General features: G+C 39.2%; 1 protein-coding gene across 10 annotated transcripts in view; it reads left to right on the top strand.

The window, feature by feature from the left end:
- Positions 1-22,843, top strand: part of ATE1 (arginyltransferase 1) — a 165,599-nt gene that overhangs the window by 19,839 nt on the left and 122,917 nt on the right. For 9 of the 10 annotated variants that reach the window (XM_079138465.1, XM_079138464.1, XM_079138471.1 and 6 more), the window contains one exon: positions 17,631-17,663. The exons of the other annotated variant lie outside the window; for it this stretch is intronic. In XM_079138465.1, coding sequence (XP_078994591.1) covers positions 17,631-17,663 — 33 coding nt within the window. The remainder of the gene's footprint in view (positions 1-17,630; positions 17,664-22,843) is intronic. 10 annotated transcript variants of the gene reach the window in all.

Here is a 22,843-nt window from a genome sequence, read left to right on the forward strand (position 1 = left end):
CGCATGCACACACACACACACACACTCACATACTCACACACACTCACACACACTCACTCTTCCCCCTCTTTCTTAGAGACAGATACAACCCAGACAGAATGCCACACTTACCGCAGACACAACCCAGACAGAGTGCCACACTTACGTTTGTGTCCTGGAGCTCACTCCACATCAGTATATGGAGAGGTTGTGTTTTCATCAGCCGTCTTTGTTATATGTTTGAACAGATTGCTGGGTCACAGGTGGACCCCTCTTCAGAGAGGGTCCCTTCAATGGGAGCCCTCCCACTTGGCATCACTCTGGCAGTCCACGAGAACACCTGCTCCTCCGTGGCTGTGGTCATGGAATAGTAGGCAAACGTTTTGGATTTGGATTTTTGCCATATAGATGGTAATGAAATTTCTGTGTTATTTTTAATTTATATTCCTTTTATTATAAGTGAAGTTGAGCATAGTTTCATAGGTTTAAAGATCATTAGTATTTTTTTTTCTATAAACCATTTGGTCATATTTTTGCTCATTTTTTCTGAGGGGTATTGGGAACTCTACATATGTTTTTTTCACTTTTTTTTTTAACTTTCATATGGTGTTATCTCCTGAAAAAGTTGATTTTTACATTGTTGTGTAATCTAGAGGCTAAAGTTTGTAGAGCTACTAAATAAAGTCTTTGGACTTTAATGTTAATGTGATAGAGAATTATTTAAGAATTTTAAATAGTGGAGCTGTAAATTCTGTATTCTTGTTGAGAAATTTGATGGGCAACAGAAACTGAAGTTGAGCTGATTTTTTTTTCTTTCTTTGCAGTGCTGGGAATTGAACCCAGGGTGTTGGTATACCTAGACAGGTGCTCCACCACTGAGCAACATTTCCTGTCCTGTGAACTAATTTTTTTTAAAGAGAATTTTACTTGCATATGTGATTCAGAACTTCTAGCCTTTTTAGATCCTGCATATGTCTTCTCTCTGTAATGCTTTTTCTCTCATGCAGACGTGTGGTGGAAGAGGTGAATGCTGTCACTTTAGGGCTCACGTTCTTACAGTGATCTCAGCAAAAATTAATTTATGCTTCTTTCCTGATGATTTCAGTGAAAAGTTCCAAGAAATGTACTAACTGGCACAGCTTCAGATATATCCTTCTCTCTGAGACTGAGCCAATCCCAGTGGCTGCAACTGTGAGAAACTTGTCATGTTTGGGTCACACGCCCCACCCAGAAGTTCAGGTGAAGGAGGATCTGATGAGCTACATGTCTTGAAAAGAGTAGAGGAGGGGTTCCTAACTTGTTGGACATTTCAATCCTACCTGGTACCGAGGAGCATGTTGGCGGCATTGTCGTGTGGGAGGTTTTTATTCAAGCATGAACAAACTCGGGGCAGAGCCTAGGAGATTGGATGGATTTATGCGTTTTGTTTTAATGCCATTTTCCATTTCCCCTGTATGTCCCTGTCTTTTTATTCCTTTTTTTTTTTTCAATAAATGACTATTTTCTAGTGTAACAGTTTTTAAATTTTATTCCTTTTAATTCCTTTACAATTTATACACGTGTTACATATATATTGTTGTTTTTGGCAATGTTGGGGATTGAACCCAGGACCTCATTTATGTTAGGCAAGTGCTTTGTCACTGAGCTATACCTACTTATTATAGAAAAAAATATTTTCTTGGTGGCTACTCTAGGTCTATACTCCCATATAGATCTTCATTTTATAGGATCTACTTGAGATTTATGCTAAAGTCATTCCAAAGAGATATAAATGTTACTTCTGTTTAACTCTATTCCCTCTTTTTGTGCTATTATGAAACATATATTACAAATTTAATCGTGTCATTTTATGTTTCGTATAAAGCTGAGAAAAGAGACAAGAATAAGTAATTATTTGTAATTCATCACAGTAACTTTCTTATTTACTATTTCTGGTTCTCTTCATTTGTTGCTGTGGATTCAGGTTGCCTTCTAGTGTCATTTCCTTACTCTAGTACAGCTTTGCTCCAGTCTACCTTGTTTTAATGTTATTGTCAAATATATTAATTTTCTAAGTTCTTGTCCCAGTAGTATAAGTATGTAAATATTATTGCTTTTTAAATTAGTGATGAGAAGAAGGAAAGTGTGCATTTATGTATGAGAAGCCCTTACTGTCACTCCCTGGAGGGCTCAGTCCTGGGCCTGTGCACTCAGTCCCCTGGGATGACAGTGGTCTTCGTAGTCTGTTCTTTGTCTCTTCTCTGATCTAAATGTTTACTTCTTTTGGCTGCTGTTTTAGTCAGTTTTCTTGTCCCTGTGACCAAAAGACCTAATAAGAATAATTAGAGGAGAAAAAGTTTATCTGGGGGCTCACAGGTTCAGAGGGCTCAGTCCATAAAAGGCTGACTTCATTCTTTGGGGCTCAAGAGGAGGCAGAATATCATAGATGGAAGGAGCGTGGTGGAGGAAAGCAGCTCAGGATATGGCAGCCAGGAAGCAGAGAGAGCAAGACTTCCCCTCACCATAGACAAAATATAAACCCTGAAAGCACACTCCTCTGGTCACACTGTACCTGCCTACGCTTACTACCATGTTAATCCCTATCGGGATTAATGCACTGATTAGGTTAAACCTTTTTTTTGGTGCTGGGGATCGAACCCAGGCCCTTGTGCTTACAGGTCAAGCACTCTACTGACTGAGCTATCTCCCCAGCCCAGGTTAAACCTTTTATAACCCAATCATTTCATCTCTAAACTTCCTTGCATTGTCTCACACCAGAGCTTTTGGGGGAACCCTTGTAGCTACACCATATCAATAGCATATCCAACTTTTAGTCCCCACTGATTGCTCTCTTATTTTCAGCAGTGCCCTGGGCATGAATTGCTCTGTAGTCTTATGTAATTAAATTTGGGCTGCATTGCCAGACAGTGTTTGAGACCAGTCTTTAAGGTTTGTCCTGACACTAGAGAGAGGGTTCTTGGCTGTCGTTTTTTTCCTGGTTCTCTCTCATAAACCAACAGAGCTGATAGCTGCTGCTCATGTGGAAATACTGACCTTCTACTTGCTCACCACCCAGATCTCTAGTTCCCAAGGGCGCCCTTAGGCTTGAGCTTCCCCGCACTCTGTTCCAAATAGTGCCTTCCCACAGGCTGAGCTGAATATCCATCCCCCTCCCCAAATCTTTTCACCCCTATTCTGTTCTCTGAATGACACCCTGCTTTATGAGCAGGGCACTGGTTAGGGCCAATATCTTTAGTCTTTCCAGGTAAGAGGATGAAATTTGGGCTTCTTAACCCTTAGACCTTCAAGCTGCTCAGGGTGGCTCTGGGTGAGGAGCTGGCCACTCAGTGGATGTGATTCTTCACCTATTTTCATCTTAGCCATTTGCAGTGCACCCAGAAGACCCATGCTTGCAGATGGAGTCAGCACACTGCCTGTGGGTCCAGGCTGCTGAGCAGAGTGGATTCGGCCATCCTGCTTTGTTTCCCGGTTGTGAAGTATGTTTTGAAAGAAGCTAATTTGAACATGGGGTGCAAAAGTACTTTCCCTTTGTACATGATTATAGTTTTCTACATGTGCAAATAGCCAGTATTTTGTGCTCAGGAGGCAGAAAGAAAAGCCAAAGAAGGTAGTCTTTAAAATGTTTTCTTTTCTCCTGACTTTGTTTTAAGGGATGCTGTGCAGCAGCACGCTATGGTGTGGTTTGGGTTATATAATGGGAATCTCATTATGTTCAAGAAAGTATCCTTTTTGTTTTTTAATTTTTTTTTTTTTGTAAAGCATTTAAACTAACAGTTTATATACCAAATGGAGACTTTTATATCAGTGCATAAAATCCATTTTGAGTCTGTGGATAACTGTAAAATAATCATTTAAACACCCTGAGCAGTAGGTTATTTTTTGAGAAATTTGTTGGAAAAAATAAATAAATACAGATTGCTTGGATATCCCAAAGTAACCAAATCAGTGTTTTAGTAACATCTTCAGATAAGTAGTGTATTATCACACATAGCAAGATTATATAAGATTTACAAATTACTTTAGTATGTTTGTTTCCATAATTTTCATTCAGAAGATGTCAGATTTTTAGAAAGTAATATATATAAAACACATAGCTTGTGACCTCTCTTGTGCATAAAACAGTATAAAGCCAACATTTAAGAATCTTTGTTTTTTTAAAAAACAGTAACCCATATAATATAAATATGTAATTTTTGTTGAAATTTTATTGGTGTTTTATTATAGAAAATGCCATTATCTACTATTTCTTAAGTGCCATTATTCCTTAAAATAATTCAGATGGATTTTGTAGCTTTCTTTCCTGTCTGGAAAATGGTGCAGTCATGAAGTTGATGGTCTCCCCACATGTCCGAGTCTGACTGTCTCCCAAGCTTTATTAAGAATCCTATCAGAGGAACATGGAAAGAGTGGCACAGTGGTGACCTGTACACCAGTAATGACTATTTGTAGTTTAGTTTTTCCTTTGCTTTATTTTTTCTTTGTGAGTCATTTTAACTTAATTCTACATTATGACGTTTACTCCCAAATTCTTTTAGCATGCATCTCCAAAAAAGGAGCTGTGCTTCTACAAAACACAGTATAATTATAAACCTGGAAAATTTATACTTTGTAAACATAATCTAGTATCTAGTTCTTATTTTACATTTTCTTATTTTTTAAAAAATTAGGGGGCTGGGGAGATAGTTCAGTCGGTAGATTGCTTGCCTTGTAAGCATAAGGCCCTGGGTTCGATCCCCAGCACCCCAAAAAAAAAAAAAAAAAAAAAAATTAGTATCTCATTACTATTTGTTACATTTTGTTGTTACATCATTTTGGATTATTTTACCCTACAACAGTTTCTGTCTTTTAATTTTTTCATATTTACTTCTTCACCCCAACCTTTTCCTTTGAAACTTTCAATATTGTTGAACAGAAAAGTTGCAAGAACTGTTAGGAGCATAGACCAGACAAGATTGTGTCTCCACAGGGTCAGAATTTATTGAATAACAATTCACATCTGCTTTCATTTACACCAGTACTCATTGGTATTGGGACTGTGATAGTCACAGGTTCTTTTATTTTCCAGTATTAATTACTAAATCAGTAACACTGAAGTTAGACATAGCACTTCACACAGTGATATACAGGTTACAGTGTGGCTAAGGAAGGGTTAATAGTGACCACTGGGTTTACTGAGGCAAAGCAAAAGCAGAAAGCTGATAGTCACTGCAGGTGTGCAGGTAAGGTACAACCCAGGGAACCTGCCGAAAGAGGAGGGAAACTTGTTCAAGGCTCCAAACTCGTTCAAGGCAAGGCCAGGGTTTGGGCGGCAGGCAGGTCGTTCTGCAGTTTGGAAGTAGCTTGCCTTGTGAAACCTGAAGATCTGGTTGAGCCTGAGCCCTGCCTGTGGACCTGGGGACGTGTCCACTGGGTGGTGGGTAGGATGACAGAGCTGTGCTGGGTGCCTCTCCTTGTATGTGTTTCAGGTGGGGATTCATCATTTGCTGGTCTGGTGTGTTTGACGGCTCCTGGGCCTGTTTTCACTCATAGGGGTTTGATGCACCCATCCACCTCTGGTGGTCATTTTTATTAGCATGATTTATCAGGTTGTGCCTTATGATTGCACTGTGCAGCTGGGGGTTACTCTTGTTCAGTTCTGTGTGTCCAACATCTGGTGGTATCTGTTGGTCCAGATGAGTCCAGTCATTCTGCCTTAGGACTTGCCCTTGAAACAGAGCAGTCTGGGGCAGACTGCTGCTTTGTCAGGTGGAGTCCCTGAGGGCAGGGCGCAGCCTGAAAACTGCGTCTCTGCAGCCCAGCTGCTCAGCACAGGGCACGGCCTGCTCTCCAGAGGGGTGTCATGAGCCGTCCAGACGCCGTCCACCAGGGTTCATGTGTTAGCACTGTTGTCAGGCTTGATTTTTCTTTTTCCCCTTTGGCCTGAACCTTTTGAAAATTAAGTTGTGGATGTGTGACACTCGCTGCAGCTGGTAAGCACTCTCTTCCTGAGAACAGTTCTCCTGTACCCGCAGTGTCTGTCACTACGTACAAATTCACAGACATGTTTCAGCGTCCCAAACTGTAGTTACACGTTCCCAATTAAACTCAAATACCTTTTATAGCTTTTAAGGAAAAAACAGGGTCCAGTCAATGTTCACACATTGTGAGACTAATGTTCATGTTATGTTTATAATGTGACTGTTTTTAGTTGTTGAATGACATTTTTTGACATTTTTTAAGAGTCTGAGTCAGTTGTTTTTAGAATGTCCTATATTCAGGATTTGTTTTCTAGTAATTAGATTCTTCACCTTGAAAGTTAAACTGGGCACACTGGTACACATCTGTAATCCCAGTTACTTGGAAGGCTGAGGGGGGAGGCTTGAAAGTTTGAAGCAACCTAGTAAGATCCTATAAAAAATAAAATAAAGAGGACTGGAAAGGTATCTCAGTAATAGGGTGCCTGTAGGTTCAAGCCCCAGGACTGGAGTGTGTGTGTGTGGGTGGGGGGGGGCATTCTTGAAAGCTGAAATATTTTTTTTGTTGAAAGTGAGTTTTTAGAAACTTAGTGTTGACTTCACACACATGAGGTCCTGGGTTCAATTCCCGGTACCTCAAAAACAAACAAAAACCAAAAACTTTTATTTAAGTATAATTTGAAGCATAATGTAAATGTAGAAGAGTAAGCGTATATATGTATTAAGATAGATGAAATTTCACAAACTTGAGTTCGGTCACCAGCCCTCAGGTTAAGAAATTGATCCTCGAAGCCCCGTTGTTTCCTTCACGCCCCCCGCCCCCTTGGAAGGCTGCAGAGGAGGTCTGCCTGTTGCATACTGAAGCAGAACCAGTAGGCTTCCTTGTACTCAGCCTCACTTCAGTGCGGCTCACCTGTGTTGTTGCCTGTGGTCAGGTCTGGGTTATCTTTCTGGGGCTTTTGTTTTTGTAAAAATAAGCAGAGGCACGCACAGTCGTGTTTTCCCCCTGCTTTCACCAAGAGAACTGCTCTGAAGACAACCATTCTGGGCACCCTCTTGGATACCTTTCCCTTTCCCTAAAAGCACATCCTGGGTTTCACTCCGGAGTCCTACGGCCTCCTGCCGTCTTCGTTCTGCGCTTTCCCAGGGAGCTGTTTCAAGTACAGACTGAAAAGTAAGGACACTGCCCTTCTGAGGAGCACTTGTTTGCAGAAAGTTTTCTTGTAGTCAAGTGTACACCATTTGACAGCTGGCGTGGAAAAGGTGGGGAAAGGTGGGGCCTCTCTGACCTGTGGAGCCAGGGTAGTGAAGTCCGCGCCTGTTGTCTTCCTTCAGCCACCAGGGGGTGCTGCGAGTCAGGAGCGCGTTGCCCTTCTGTCTTGCCTCTGCCTCCCATGGAGCTGGTGTGTTCACAGCCCAGGAGCGTGCATAAATGCTCTTCTAATATGGTTACAAGTAATTTGCATTGATGCATTGAAGTGATGATTGGGAATGATTCTTTGCTTGTTAAAGATTTAAATATTTTCAGAAATTAACCTAAAGGAACCTTTTAGTTTCCTTTTTCTTCAGTTTTACTCTATATGTGAAAATAATCACTTTAATTTAGAAAATTATTCAGTGTGTCAAAGAACTGACATTGTCTTTCAGTTATGTAGAGACCAATCACGTATATGCATGTACTATTTAATAAATATTTAATTCTGGCATATAATTAATTGAATTTGTATGGTGGCAGGTTTTCAGCATTTTTAAATTAAAAAAAAAAAAGTATTTTACAGGAGTTGCTGAAGATTGAACCTTGGACCTCATGCATGCTAGGCAAATACTCTACCATTGAACTGATCCCCAATTCCTAGGTATATTTTTAAGGCTAGGACTAACTTGAATAAAGTAGACAACTTAGAAAATTATCAGTATAATTTAATCAAAACCACTTTTTTATGAGCAGCTTCTAAGTCAGCTGTCTGCTGTAGTTTGTCTCATGGTCTGTGATGAAACAATTGCTATCAAAGTTTCTGAATCATGACTTAAATTAGCGGGAGAAAAGGTACTGTTTTTCCCAGCATAATATTACTTTCTGGAGTGATCCAGAGTGGTGGAATTAAAGCCAGTATGGGAAGCATTTTTCTTAAAGTTTCTTTTGGTTAATCACTACCTGAACTGCCTTAGATCACAAAATTATACCATCAAACAGTTTTCTCCTGGTGACTATTTAGATTAACTTCTCTTATTTAGAGGAAGAATTTGTCCAAGGAAACATGAATGGTTAATGGCAGAACAATGACTAGAAATTTTGGTATTTATTTATTTATTTCGGTTTTTGAAATATTTTTTAAATTTTAAAATGTTCTTTTCAGATATACATGACAGTAGAGCACATATACCTACATGGAGTGTACCTTATTCTAGTTAGGATCCATTCTTCTTGTACATGATGTGGAGTTTCACTGGTCGCATATGCATATATGAACATAGGAAAGTTATGTCTGATTTATTCTGTCTTTCCTATTCCTTCCCCCCCCTTCCCTTTGTCTATTCCAATGAACTTCTGTTTTCCCTTCCCTCCACCCTTATTGTGTATTAGCATCCACATATCCAAGAAAACATTAGGCCTTTGGTTCTTTGGGATTGGCTTATTTCACTTAACATGATAGTCTCTAGTTCCATCCGTTAATCTGCAAATGCTATAATTTCATTCTTCTTTATGACTTTATGACTATTATGTATCGGTACTTTTTTACACTAGGCTTATTTTTACGTGGGATTGGCAAATGAAAAAACTAAACTAAATGAAAAAACTAAACTAAACTAAACTAAATGAAAAAACTAAAACTAAAACTAAACTAAACCAAAATAATATTGAATAACTGACATTAAGGATGGAAGTTCTCAACATAAGCAACACTTCCAGATAATCGAACCATTTTTATTGTAAGATTTGGTGTCCACTACTAACTTAAAATGACAGCCTTTGCACGGAGGAGCGTGTGCTTGCGTGCTTTCTAACAGTGCTGAGGGCACTGGCACCCGCGTTCCCAGGACGTTGCTCTGCTGTTGCCCTTTTCATTGTGCCCATCCCGCTTACACTTTCTCCAGAGTTGCTCTTGTAACCTTTTAGCCTTCCTCTTTCCTGCTATTCTTCTTTTTTTTTTTTTTTTTAAATATTTCTCAACAGTGTTATTAACTGAAAGTATAAAGTTATTTTAACTTAAAAATTTTTACAAGAAATAATCTTAATTCATGCTATAATACATTCTCAGTACAAATGCATTGATAAATAATACAAATTAAAGAGAAATAAGCATGAAGATATTACATATGAATTTTAATCAATTTCTAAAATTTAAAAACAAGCAAAAATGTGCTTAATGTAATAGAACTCTATATATTTTTCAAATTAAAAGGGATATGTAGACCAAATACCTGTGTCTTTGCATTATATTTTTATCTAATAGTACTTTGGAATTAAATTTCATTCATGTCATTAAAAACACTACTGCACATGCGTCTTTACGGTAGGTTCTGAGCATGTTTACAAAAGTCCCTTGACTGCTAGGACTGTACAGAAAATTCCTCATTGCTAATTCTTGTTATATTAGCTTGCCGAGTGTTAGAATTGTTCCCTTTCTAATTATGGTTTCTTGATGCTTTTAAATACTTACTACTATGTGCCAGGTACTGTTGGAGAGGCATTTGGTATGCTTAGCAAAACCATGATTAAATCAGATAAAGATTCTTTGCCCTTGTAGAACTTTCGTTACGCAGTGAAGGTGGGGATGGCAGAGATAGTCATTACACAGTAAGCACCAAGAATTAGTTATGCGGTTGGTTAGCAGGGGCATGGTAGGACAGGTGGAGCAGGTATAGGCGCGAATTTGTGGAAGTGTTGGTTATTGGCTTGGAAACTAGGGAACCAGGTTTACTGTTAGTAAAATTACAGTCAAGAAGAAAATGGGAAAAAGAGCTGAAGGGGTTCCTTGTGAGTGGGGCATAGCCTGAGGAAATTCCTTTCTGTTTCCTTTTAACTTTGCTGTTTTTCTCTGGGTCTTGTCTTTGGTTATATGTTTGAAATTCTGGAATTGCTTGGTACTTGACCCCTAGTTAAGGTATAACAATATAACAATGATGATCAGAGTGAACTTTTGCATAGTCATGTTTTATGAGAGTTGAGGAGTGGACAGTGACATAGGCCAGCCGATGTCAGATGCAGTGTTTGGCATGGAATGGGTGTTGGCTCGTGACTAACCTCTTACATCAGAGCACGTGTGCTTGGTAAATCATTTGGGTTGAATGGCGTGAAGGTGTTAGCAGACATGATTCCATGCTTTTTGGGTCAGAATGTTGAGGCCGTGAAGGCGGAGTGGTTTCCAGGGTGGTGTGAACTCTCTTCGTTTCTGCCTTAAATCTCAGCTCTCCCACTTACTACCTGTGTAGTGTTAGCGGGTTGCTAGCTCCTCATGCTTCTGTTCTTTGGGTTCCTCATTTATAAACATGGGTGAGGGGACAGGACAACAGGGCTATTTGTGAGGATTAAGTAACACCATCCTGTAAAGGAACTTGGTCAAGTAAGCACTGGCTGAACTTTAGTCACTAAGGTGTAGCTAGTAGTATACTCTGAATCATCAGAGACTCCGAGGTCAAGGGCAAAGCAGTGGTACTTCTGCAGAGTCCATGCAGTTGGCATTTATGAACACAATTATATTTTCCTTGATTTGTTTTCCATTTTAATTGGCATATTTGAATTAAAAGATGTTTTATATTTTAATGTTAAATTAGAATGTGTCCTTTCAAAGGAAAAAAAGTATATTTAAAACCAGTTTGGTTCATCAACATGTAATTTTAGTCTTTAAAATAAGGGATTTTTTTGGTGCTGGGGATTGAACCAGAGCCTTACACATGCTATGCTAGTGCTCTACCACTGAGCCATGTCCCCAGCCCCAAGGTTTTTTTTTTTTTTTTTTTTGTGCCAGGGATTGAACCCAGGGGTCTTCTACCACTAAGCCACATCCTCAGCCCTTTTTATTCTTTTATTTTTAGTCAGGGTCTTGCTAAGTTGCCAGGGCTGGCCTTGAATTTGCCATCCTTCTGTCTCCACCTCTTGAGTTGCTCCAATTACAGGCACGTGCCACTGCACACTAAAAATTTTTAGTAATTCATCCTATTTTGCCACGTAAAACATGTAAAAGGCATTGCTTGGTGAAGGGTTGAATTGTATTTCTTAATTGCTTTACTCAGGACTGGAGACAAGGAAGAATTGGTGTTTCTGGTTTTTGGAAAAGCTTCTGCTTATTGAAGTAGGTCATTCCTTTTGATAAATTAGTATATTGGATTACCTAAACCAATAGCACACTCTGTGCTTTTTACACCATCTTGTAGAGATGCTTCGCCAGGGAGAGATGTGCACTGCCCAGCAGAGTGTCTGGAATGAACTTGAGGGCTAGGAGGGTTAGCTGAATGGACAGGCAGCTGAGTTAACTGTTTTAAAGAAACAGCTGGAGAGAGAACTCAGCTGTTGCCAAATTGTAAACTGCTCAGGAAGAAAGTAGTGTTCTTGCGACTTTGGACATGAGCAAAAAGGAAAACTCAAATGATGTCAGAAGCACTTGACAGTTGTCCTGCCATAATAAGTAAAAGCTGCTTTTAATTTCCTGCGTGAGAGTGTTGAGAATTTTACCTACTATGAGCTAAGCAGGTTTTAGTGAGTGCAAAGCTCATTTGATAGGAATACTTTTGCTGCGAGCACCATTTGTCTTCAGCTTTTGTATTTTAGGCCTGGTTTTTCCATTAAATCTGAGGAGCATCAAGTTTTATGACTTCCTGGTAATGACTTGACAAGTGAACAATACCGCCTATTGACGACTAGTCTAAATAAGGAAAGCTTGCATTTTTTGCCATGGTAATTCATTTATTATGCCAAATAATTTTAGGTAACTACCTGCACGATTAAAAAGCAGTTGATTTTCTTCTAGTCAGTAGTTAGTTATAAAAGTTAAAAAAAAAAAAAGGTATATATGATTATTTATCCAGAGGATAATTCTACCTTAAAAATGTTGGCTTTTATGTAACAATCATTCTAGAAATAGCTCAAATCATTATATTTCGAATCATTCCGTATTTTCTTCCCCTGGGCTGTGGAGGAATGCTTTTTTTCATTTCAGTCAGTCACTTAAACATTTAATTCCTGGTACATTCCATTCTGTATGGTAGAGGGTTGCATGGATGAATAAGACGTGATCCTTGTGCATTTTAGCTAACAAAGTAAACTTAAAATACTTTTAAAGCTTCATGGATTTGCATTAATGTTAAAAATGTTAAAAATTATTTGAAATACATATATCTGACAGAATGAGAGAGTGTTTGATCTTATTTGAAATCTGTTGGTCTGATAAGTCTGAGCAGTAGCTGTAGCCATTATTAATATGTTCATATTAATATAATAAGGCATTTATTTCTGATAATCAAATTGCTGATATTTTATTTTCAATACCTTGTCCAAATGTTTTAAAAAGCAAATTTTGTCTTGTCTATGATTTTTCTGCTAATTTTGATTTTTAGGTTCTGCATTATTTTCCACTTATTCATAATTTATGTTTTTCAGATTTTTGGAAGATACTCAGTTTTTCAAGGTCAATCTATCCTTCCTTGTTTCCTTTTTTCTGTTCTTCCTTCCATCTTTCCTTCCTTCCATCCATCCATCCATTGAACCCAGGGCCACTGATTGAATCTTTTGCCCAGTAGTGTCATTGAATTGATACCTAGTTTTGTCCTGAGTACCTTTTGAGTAGTTGCTCCTTAGATTTGATACCTGTTGGATGTTTTTCTGCAAGAAGTTAAAAGGCTGCCTAGGGACACAGATGTTCCTCAGAGGGTCTGCTGGGACAGGAGCAACTCTTCCTTACTGGTGACTACTTGTGAGGATCCCCTTGAGAGAGGTGTCACTGGGTTTGAACCAGTCTTAAAGGGAAAAAAGAGCAGTGATTCATTGACATTTATAGTGGATTTTTCTTATATTGTTGAGAGCCACACTGAGTATTTTCAGTGGGTGTTCCCATGAGTACAGATGGGGGAAACAGATCAGCTCTGGCAAGGACCAGTGTTTTTCTGGAACTAGTTTTGTGGAAAATAGGTTCTGCAGAATATTAATAGATGTTACATGAAATTAAAAACAAACAAAAATCCCTAGTCAGGTAACTTTGCAAGTAACTGGATGAAATGAAGTTCAAGTGTTTCTTGTTTGTAAGTGTGTGAACTTCCAGAGTATACTTTGTAAGTTTTGAAGGTAAGGAGGAGAGGTGAGGCAGCTTAGAATACAGTGTTTCCCTAATATATTTGGTCATGGAATCATTTTTTAGAGTGTCTGTTCAGCCTGGCTTTCCTTGGGGCACAAACCAGGAAGTGGTTTGCCCAAAATCATCTTATGTTTGAGAAACCGTTCACTCTTCTTTTCACTGACTCAGAAGACATAGGTTTAAGTATATTAAAATGTAAAGAAGATTTTCATTGTCATCCTAAGCTTCATTGAAGCTTAATGTTTTGTCCACGATTCTAGGTCTAATCCGAAGAGGTAGTGCAAGGTCCTTTGAGATACATTGCTAGCGAATGGAAAAGGGAGTAGTTCTAAAAAATGATTTCAGAGAATCACCTAAATCCACCTTTCTTATTCCCCACTAATGGGATAAGCAAGATCCTTATTCTCAAACCTTAGTTTTAACTCCCTCAAGTGCAGACTTAATTCTTATGATGACTTTTTAAAAATGGGTGCTAGCTGTGTCTTTAGGTTACATCTGAAGGCTTTTTTTTCCCCAAATATGGAATGATGAACTTTATTTCTTATGTGAAATAAGATTAATTTCTGAGAATTGTATATTTATGAGAGCTATATTAAGATAAAACTCAGTTTTACACTGTCTAAAAAAGCAGCCAATTTAAAAATAGTTGTAAAAGTGTATCAGAAACTATAGGGGGTATGAGAAGGGAGTCCAAAATGTTATTTAACATAATTTAGAATCTTTTTTTGTTTTGGTACTGGAGATTACAACCAGGACACTTGACCATGAGCCACATCCCCATTCTTTTTTTTTTTTTTTTTTGTACTTTTATTTAGAGACGGGGGTCTAGCTGAGTTTCTTAGGGTCTCACCAAGTTGCTGAGACTGGCTTTGAACTCCCGATTCTCCTGCCTCAGCCTCCCCAGCCACTGGGATTACAAGCGTGTGCCACCCACCACGCCTGGCTAATTTAAAATCTTAACTGAATTAAGGCTTCCAAATTTCTGATGGAAGAGTTTGGAATTTTGTACTGAAATGTGATTTAGATCAATAATTGTGCAATTCCAAATAAACACTTTATTAGAATACACCTGAAATGGACTTGCCCCTTGATAATAAGATAGCAAGTGTCACACAGTAAGTGAGAAACTGTGACAGTAGAAGTGTTTTGTTAATGCGAGGAAATTCTGGAAAAATTGATAGGAGCAGTTACAAGACTTGGAATTCCACTTAGACTAATGGAAACACCTTAGATAAGCAGCAGCTTGGGAAGCTGAGGCAGGAGGATCTCAAGTTCAAAGCCAGCCTCAGCAAAAGTGAGACCCTGTCTTAAAATAAATAAAAAGGGCTGGGGATGTGGTTAAGTGACCCTGGTTTCAATCCCTGATTTAAAAAAAAAAAAAGGAAGAATATGACTGACCGTATTTGGTTGTTCCTGGAATGATGAAGTGTATTTCCATCTCTAAAATCAGTAAGATAATTGTGTAAAATATGCTAATGTCTTTATTTTTCTCAATATTATGCTAAATATCTTGAACAGAATCTTTTAGACTTTAACTCTGCCTTTTCTTATTTGACAGCCATATTAGAAAAATGGCATTGAGGTGTAAATATGGGTCCTCACTGTGGACGTATCTTTTTTTTTAATAGACTATTTATTAGTCATTTTAGCCTCAGCAAAGTTGAGCTATAGCCAGGCGATTATGCCTGTAATCCCAGCAGTTCCGGAGGCTGAGGCAGGAGGATCTCAAGTTCAAAGCCAGCCTCAGCAAAATTGAGGTGCTAAGCAACTTGATGAGACCCTGTCCCTAACTAAAATGCAACAGAGGGTGGGGGATGTGGCTCAGTGGTCAAGTGCCCCTGAGTTCAATCCCTGGTATCCCTCCAAAATAAAAAATTGACTATAGTCTTTTTGTTACTCTGACAAGACTGGATAGTAGTATTTGTTAAAAGGTATCTGTTTTTATGTCAGTTGCAGTGTATATACAAAATGTATTTGCAATTACTTTTTTTTAATAATTGTTATTTTTCAAGGTTTAAGCATCTGTAGTGAACATAAGGTGTATAATTTCATTGTGAGAGACTTATGAAGTCAACTGAAGTCAAACATGAAATAGCAGTGGGTTTCATTAGTGTGCTGATGGAGGAGTAGCATTTTCTGAAATCTTTCATTTCCTGGGAATAGTGTGAATCTGTGTCTTGTGATTTGTTATTCTGTTTTTACTGCTTCAGGATTGAAAACTTTTATGTATTTCATATTTTGACAGTTCAAACAAGACGAGAATTTTTAGCTCTATTTTGAAAAAAAACTGCAATACAAATATTACATATATACATGCCAAAGATGTATGTAAGTTATTGGAGCTTCAAGACGACTTGAGTTTTCTTAGTATTTATATGCTTCTCTTGTTATTTAAAGTAGCTTCTGTCTTAATTGGTGTATCATTTACCAGTGAACAGGAACTACTTATAAATTCAAAAGTTTGTGTAACATAGTTACCACACACTTACAGGAGTAAAGTGTAGAAACCATGTAATATCAAATTTCTGATTTTAAAATAAAAATTCACCATGCTTTGCATTTTTTTCCCACTGTTGAAATTGGCTAGTATTTCATCTGGCACTTGTGACTCTTGGGGGGAAGATTAGGGGTTATCTTGGTTGGGCTACTGTAGAAGAATCCAAGACTGTAAAGCTTGCATTTTCAATTTAAATAAAATTACCTCTTTCATTTCAGCATTATGAAGACTTAGCATTTTGTTATATCTTGCACTTTCAGAATGTTCTGTTAACATTAATATATCAGAATTACACATGGATATTTAAGAAAAAAATTCTAGAGTCTCTCTGTATTTTAACATGTCATGTCATTTAGGGCCTAGTTGATACTAATCAATTGTATGGCTTTGAAATGCACTAGTGATATTTTAGGAGTATATTTATTTAGTTTGGGGGAGGGTATATCTGAAATACATTTTTAAACTTTATTATGGGAAACCTTAAACGTTCACAAAGTAGAGATGATCACATAATGAATCCTCACATACTCATAGCCTCTTCTCACTAGTTTAATATCACGGACCACCTTGATTTTTCTTCACACTCCCACCTTACTTCCCTCCCCCTTCTATAGTAATCTAGTAGGAGATCCCAGGCATCCTGCGGTTTCACTGGTCAATGTCTCAAGGTGTATCTCTGAAGTAGAATACAAATTATTTGTATTCCTGTAAAAGCTGGCCCACTTTGTTGTGGAGAGGAATATAAGGGTCCATGGGAACAGGACTTCCACTGCATTTTATTATAGTTAACTTTTTGGAGGGTAGAGGTTACTGGGGATTGACTCCAGGGTCGCTTAACCACTGAGCCACATTCCCAGCCTATTTTTTGTTTTATTTTGAGATAGGGTCTCGCTGAGTCCTTAGGGCCTTGCCAAATTGTGGAGGTTGACCTGGAACTTACGATCCTCTTGCCTTAGCCTTCTAGTCACTGGGATTTGCAGGTGTGCACCACCATGCCCAGTTTATTGTAGTTAATTTGTGTTTAGAAAAATGAGTTTATATACTACTTGGGTATTTAATTATTACTGTAAATCTCAAAGGATTTGCAGTGCTGGTTCTGTAAACATTCTGTGAAGACATGAAGCACCATCCTGTGAGGCTGTGTGACAGTCCTCATTTCATAGCCAGCCTACAGGTTGCTTTGTCACCCCCTCCCCATTGTTTCTTTCTTCAAATGCTGAGAGAGAAGCAGTATATAACACTGTTTTGGGTGGTATTCTAGAGGCCTGGTATGTGTTGAAAAAGAGAGAGGGTAAAGGAGGGAGAGAAGGAAGGAGGGAGAGAGGGAGGAAGCCAGAAAGGGAGGGAGGAAGGGGGAACTGCTGGGCTGGGAGAAAAGAAGGGGAGAACAGGGGAGGTGAGAGCAGGGCTGCCGGGCGGCGGCATGAGGCTCCTGCTGCCCTCGTCTCCTCTCTCGTCCTCAGATCCGTGTCTCCACCTTTTCTGGCTCCCCTTGTGGTTTGTGTCCTTGTTTTGTGGCAGTGACTTAACTCTGCTGGTGGCATTCAGGGTCAGGAAGTTTGCTGATTCCCCTTACTTAGAGGGTATTTTTATGAGAGAGAGGTGGTGACATAAAACTAAAAAGAAAATAAAAGAAATTGGGGATTAATTGTGCTTTATTTGCTTTTATACAAATATTTAGGAATATTTAGTCATTCTAATTTAAAAAATTGGGTATCTGCTGTGGGCTAAGTTGAACTTCCTGTCCTCTGGAGGAATCATACAATGTGTAAAAACACTAATTTCATATAGACTTTTGGGTTTACTTTAGATGCTTTTACTGGAAAATCGTATAATGATTTTTCCTTCTGTGTTCTCTTTTTTCGCCCACTGACTGGATGAAATTGATTCTATTCAAATTTGCCTCTGCAGTTCACAAGATTCCTTTGCAATTCACCTTTGGAGGTAAGAGTTACTGCTTTCATACTAGAATTGCTAATTGATTATCATATTGGTATCTTTCATTAGGCATTTGACAATTTAGGAGTGATCATTTTGAAGTAGCACATTTTTCAGTAATAGTAATGGGATGAGTATAATTTTTTTGTAAATTTTCTACAAATTACAGCTATTCACCTTCATAACTGGTCACTGCTCCTTTTGAAGTTCACTTCTTTTTCAGTAAGTAGAATTCACAGTCCTTCACTTTAAATAGCCTGTATCTCTATTACTCCCATAACTGTTTGTTTAACTCTGTGTGAATTAACCTTGTGTTAAGACACGTGGAGAAATCACAGGTGACTGTCACCCAGGAGGTCTCACCTGGTTGAGGCCATTTCACAGTGCACGAGGTGACTGAACCGGAGCCGGGGATTTGCAGTGAGCTTTTCCTGTCCCACAGGCGTGGTTTGGGGTGCTTCATGCTCTTTTCATTGAACACTCATCCTGGTTCTTAATACAGAACTGAGGATCCAGTGATTATATGGTGAGATAAAGAAAAACTATTAGATGTTTAGAGAACCAGGTGTCATTGTGAGCTGCAGTTGCAGGAAAACTTGTAGGTGATGGGCAAGACTTGGAGAAAGAACATGTCTGCACTCATCAGCCACATGATCTTGGGCAAATCACAGCTTCTCTGAGCCTTAGTTTTCCAAATAATCATTCCTGTATCTCCAGTGAGGCCACAAACAGGAGCAGGTGTGAACTGTGCTGCTGATGTTCTATGACATTTTGTGTTCTCCCCTCAGGGTTCCAGCTTTAGCTCACACATGCCAGCTCTGCCCCTTGCTTTCCTCCTGCCTCTCCTGTTGCATCTATTTCTTATTTCACTTTGTGCTCCTTTCCCTGTTCCCAGCTTGTTGAAACCACGTTGGTCTTCAGGGTTGTGCCTCAGTCTCGTGTCCTTTGTAAGCCCATCACTGACCTCCCAACATACTGGTGGTTGTTCATTTTCTGTTTATGTGACCTTGTGTTCACTTGGTAATTGAAATGATTTTTGTTGATGATGAGTTATGGTGCTCAGCCTGGCACGTGAAACACCCCTGGTGGCCAGTTTGCATTATCACCTAAGGGAAATAGACTAAACCAGAAAGACTGGTACCATCCAGGTTTGGTCACATTTTGTAAACATTCAGCATCCAAGGAGCAAGTGGGAGCAAAGAGATGCAATGGAAAGATTCTGGGCTTTGACGTGAGAGACTTAGGTGGCATACAGTTAGTTAACTGCCATATGAATCTAATGAAATTGTTGGATTATAGTAATGGCATTCTGAGTTGCTGTTTTCTAATCTAAAAATGGAGATAATACTTAGAAGGTCATTAAAATTAAATGAGTTGATTTGTAACAAACATGAGCACAATGCCTGAAAAATAGAATTTTTAAATAAGAACTAGGTGTGAAGCGAAAACCAAACTGGAAGAAACTTGAAGGCAATATTCATTTTACTGTCTGTTCTTTAATTGAAGAAGCACTTTCTAACTATAGAAGCAGTAGGAAGTATCACAAAAGAAAGGATCAAAAATTGATTTGATTATATAAGGATATATAATTTTGTACATACAATACATATAGTAGAAAGGCAGTTTGAGGAAAGTGTCATTAAAGAGTTATTGACTTGAATGTAACAATCTTTTAGAATAAAAAAATTGTTTCTTTTGGATAAAATGTGGTGAGATTTTGTCAAGTAGTCAAATGAGGTAAAAATGCAAGTGTTAATGTGTTTTAAAAGTTTATAGTAATCAAAGAAGGAGATATACAAAATGTTAGCATCAACTACAAAAAGGTAAATTGTTTTACTCCTCAAATTAAGGACCCACAATGAGTAGAGGGTACTGGAATCTAGGGTCTAGTGGTTCTTGTAATCATGTCACACAGTTTCATTAGGACTCAGAGGCATGATCTGGAATCGGGTGTTTAGGAGAAGGCAGCTCAGTTGAGTTGCTCCGCTGCACAGCTTGAACTTAAACAGGGCCTGCCTGATGGCGTGGTGAGTGGCAGCTACCTAGCGCTCCTTCAGCAGCCCCGAGCCCAGGATTCTGTTCTTTTGCTCTACACAACACCTCAGAGCCCAAGCAGAGCCAAGGCAGGAGAATGTTAAAAGTCTCAGAATGTTTAATTTTGCCATTAAGTTTGTTTTAGCTGAAGAAGGAAAATTATAAATACGGTAAATACCTAACGCCTACCTAATTTTGAAGGAAAGAAAAATAAGTCTGATAAAGACAAATCTGTGAGACTTGCAGTTGAAAATACAGCTAACTTTAAACTTAATTTTGTCTACAATAGCTCTTATGAATGAACCATGTCTCTTTGTTGTAAGTCCTAAACAGTTAACTGCCACATGAATCTAATGAAATTGTCAGGTTATAGTAATTACATCAGTAATTTGATATGTTGTCATTTGAACAGACCATGTGTGGAGAGTCGGCTCCTTCCCTCTGTGGAGCTGACCCTTTTACATTCCTGTAAGCTGAAGACTAATAGCGCTCATTAAGCTTTATGGGAAAAGAGCTTTTATCACCTCGTCAAGTCAGGCCGCGTATTTCCATTCTGCTCCTAATTCCGTGTGGCTCTGCGGCTGCCGATGTGCACTCCCTGCTAGGTTTACATCGGACCTCTGCCTTACAGACATTTTTATTGACATTTCTGAGTCTGAATTACATTTTGTGTGGCACCACTTACAGATGTCTTCAATTAAATGTAGGTAAATAAAAGGGATCATATATCCGAGGCCAAAAGATTCTTGAAATTCTCTTTAGAGTCAAACTTTGCCAGCCAGTCCAGTAGGGCGCAGCCTTGTGTTCAGGGGTAGAGAGCAGCGGCCAGCGAGGCCTTGGGAGCATGTGCACATGGGCCACTTAGTCTGCTCTCCTCCTCTGCCTTCTGTTCTTTCCTTTCCCAACCTTAAAATCTTGTGGGAAGTCAGCGCCTGTCACATCCAGGGACTGTGCTTAACTTTGCCTGCATTATTAATTCTCACAGATGGTCTACTTGTGAGGAAAATCAAGCCCAGAGAGGTAGATTAGCTTAGCTGGGTGCTCCACAGCACAGTCTGGAGGAGAGGGCGCAATGAGGAGCTGGGGTGCCTCTTGAAGACAGTGATGAGCTGGAGGCGCACTTGATAAAGCCCACAGCAGGGCTTCTCAGGCTTGGCGCCCGTGGAAGCCTAGCTGCACCTCTGGCCTCTGACCACTAGATGCCAGCATAGCCTCCTCCCCTGCCCAAGTTGCCATAAATGGTTTTCAGACTTTGCTAAGTGTTCCTAGTTAACAAAGTGGTTCCCTGTTTAAACCACTGCCCTAGAGCAGTCATAAGAAAAAGAAAGAAAAAAGGTGGGAAGTGGTAGAGTTAATAACCCCATAGTGAAGATAAAATTAAATGGTAGAGCATTTTCAGTTTAATAGAAGATGAGGAAGAGTGAACAGAAAGCGAGTGGGACCAATGGACCACAGGTAGCTGGAGGGTCCTTAAGTCCAGCCAGTTGATGGTTAGCCATAGGGCTTCTGTGAGAACTCTGCTGTTCAGCAGCTTTCTGTGCCTGCGCTGCACCACAGTAGCCAGTGGTCATATATACTGCCTGCTGAGCTATGGAGAAACGGAATTTGAATTTTTAAATTTTAGTTAACTTAAATTTAAGTGTCCACATGTGACCAGGGGCAATGCAGTGTTGTACAGTGGGGCTTGATAGAAATGTTCTAAAATTGGATTGTGGTGATAGCTTTACCATTTTGTAAGTTTGCTGAAAATCAGAATTCTACAAAATGTGGAAGAAAGAACAGCTGTTACCCAAAACTGGATCCTATAGAAATGAAAGTAACTTGGAAAGCTAGTGGAAAGATGAGGGGAGTGGAGATTGGGTTGTTAAACTGGAAAGAAGTCTGAACAATTTCTGGGCACTGAGAATCAGCTTTCCAGAGAGCGGTGAAGAGAAGGCTAGGAAGAGGATTGAGCTGTAAGTTGGGGAAGCCTTCATTTGTTCTCTAGCCTAGTGCTTGGTTGACCCAGCTCTGTTTAGAGAGCTAGGGACTGTGCAGAAAGAAATAATGAAGGGGACATAGACATCCTTAAAAGATGGGTAGCATTCCACCAGTGGCATTGAATGGTGAGCAGGGGAAAGCTAGGTTGTGGCTTGATCCGCTGGGCAAAAGTGGAGACATAAGAACAAGCTTTGCTAGTTGTGGAGGTTAGGAAACAGTCCTTGGTTTTTCAGGCTGAGTCCCATACTCGAGTCAGAAGTTGAGCAGGCCTTTGGCCAGAGGCGCTAATTAGAATTTCGGAGCACGATTACTGGGATTGTAATTTGACTTATCTTCCCTGCACCTGGGTCCGAGTGCACTCCTAGCTGGGTAGGGCTGCTAGCTAGGCGAGTGGCAAGGAAATCAGTTGAACTGAAGACATTTGTTCCTTGCCCTGCAAGAGGATCTGGTATGTGCTGGCCAGAGTAGTACTTCCAAGCTTATGGTTGGTTAGTAGAGGAATGAGCTTACTTCCTAGTTTTTGGACACCATGAAGACAATGTAAGTTGCAGGAGTATATTTTATAAGTGAAATGATAGCAACTGGAGGGCCTTTTCTAGAAATTGATCCCGAATGATAAAAGTATCAAAATTGATTCTGAGAAAAAAGAAAGCACACTTAGAATAGAAAACCATACATTAAATACCACAAAATCTTCTTGTTAAAGATTTTTCTGCATGAATTTGGATTAGTTCTGGTATCTTAAAATCAAAGTCCATTCAAGCTATCTTCTTGCTGGATCTGTCTTCCTTTAGCAAGTAGTAGCATTCATCATTACTCCAAGGACCTTTTTAACTATGTTGGAAATTAGGGTCATCTTCCTTGACAGTTTTCATTGCCCATTAGATGTGCATGAATGCTTCAGGAGATGTGTGAATAGTAAATCCTGGGGTGGATTAGTTTCCATGGGGACGTCAGTCTTGTTTGATCTTGGCATTCATTGAGTTCTCAGTTTGGAATGTCACTGTGGGATGTATTTTCCCCCATAAAAAGATCGGAAAAGCAGGAGTCTCAAGTTGAACTGACATTAAATAAGGGCTCACATAAAAATAGTAACTCTAGATTTTTAGGTATATGTTGTAGTGTTCAATAAATATTGACTATCTAGTAGAATTAAGAAGTTTGGGATTCTG

This window comes from Sciurus vulgaris (assembly GCF_902686455.1).
Source record: "Sciurus vulgaris genome assembly, chromosome: 4".
NCBI classification, from domain to species: Eukaryota; Metazoa; Chordata; class Mammalia; order Rodentia; family Sciuridae; genus Sciurus; species Sciurus vulgaris.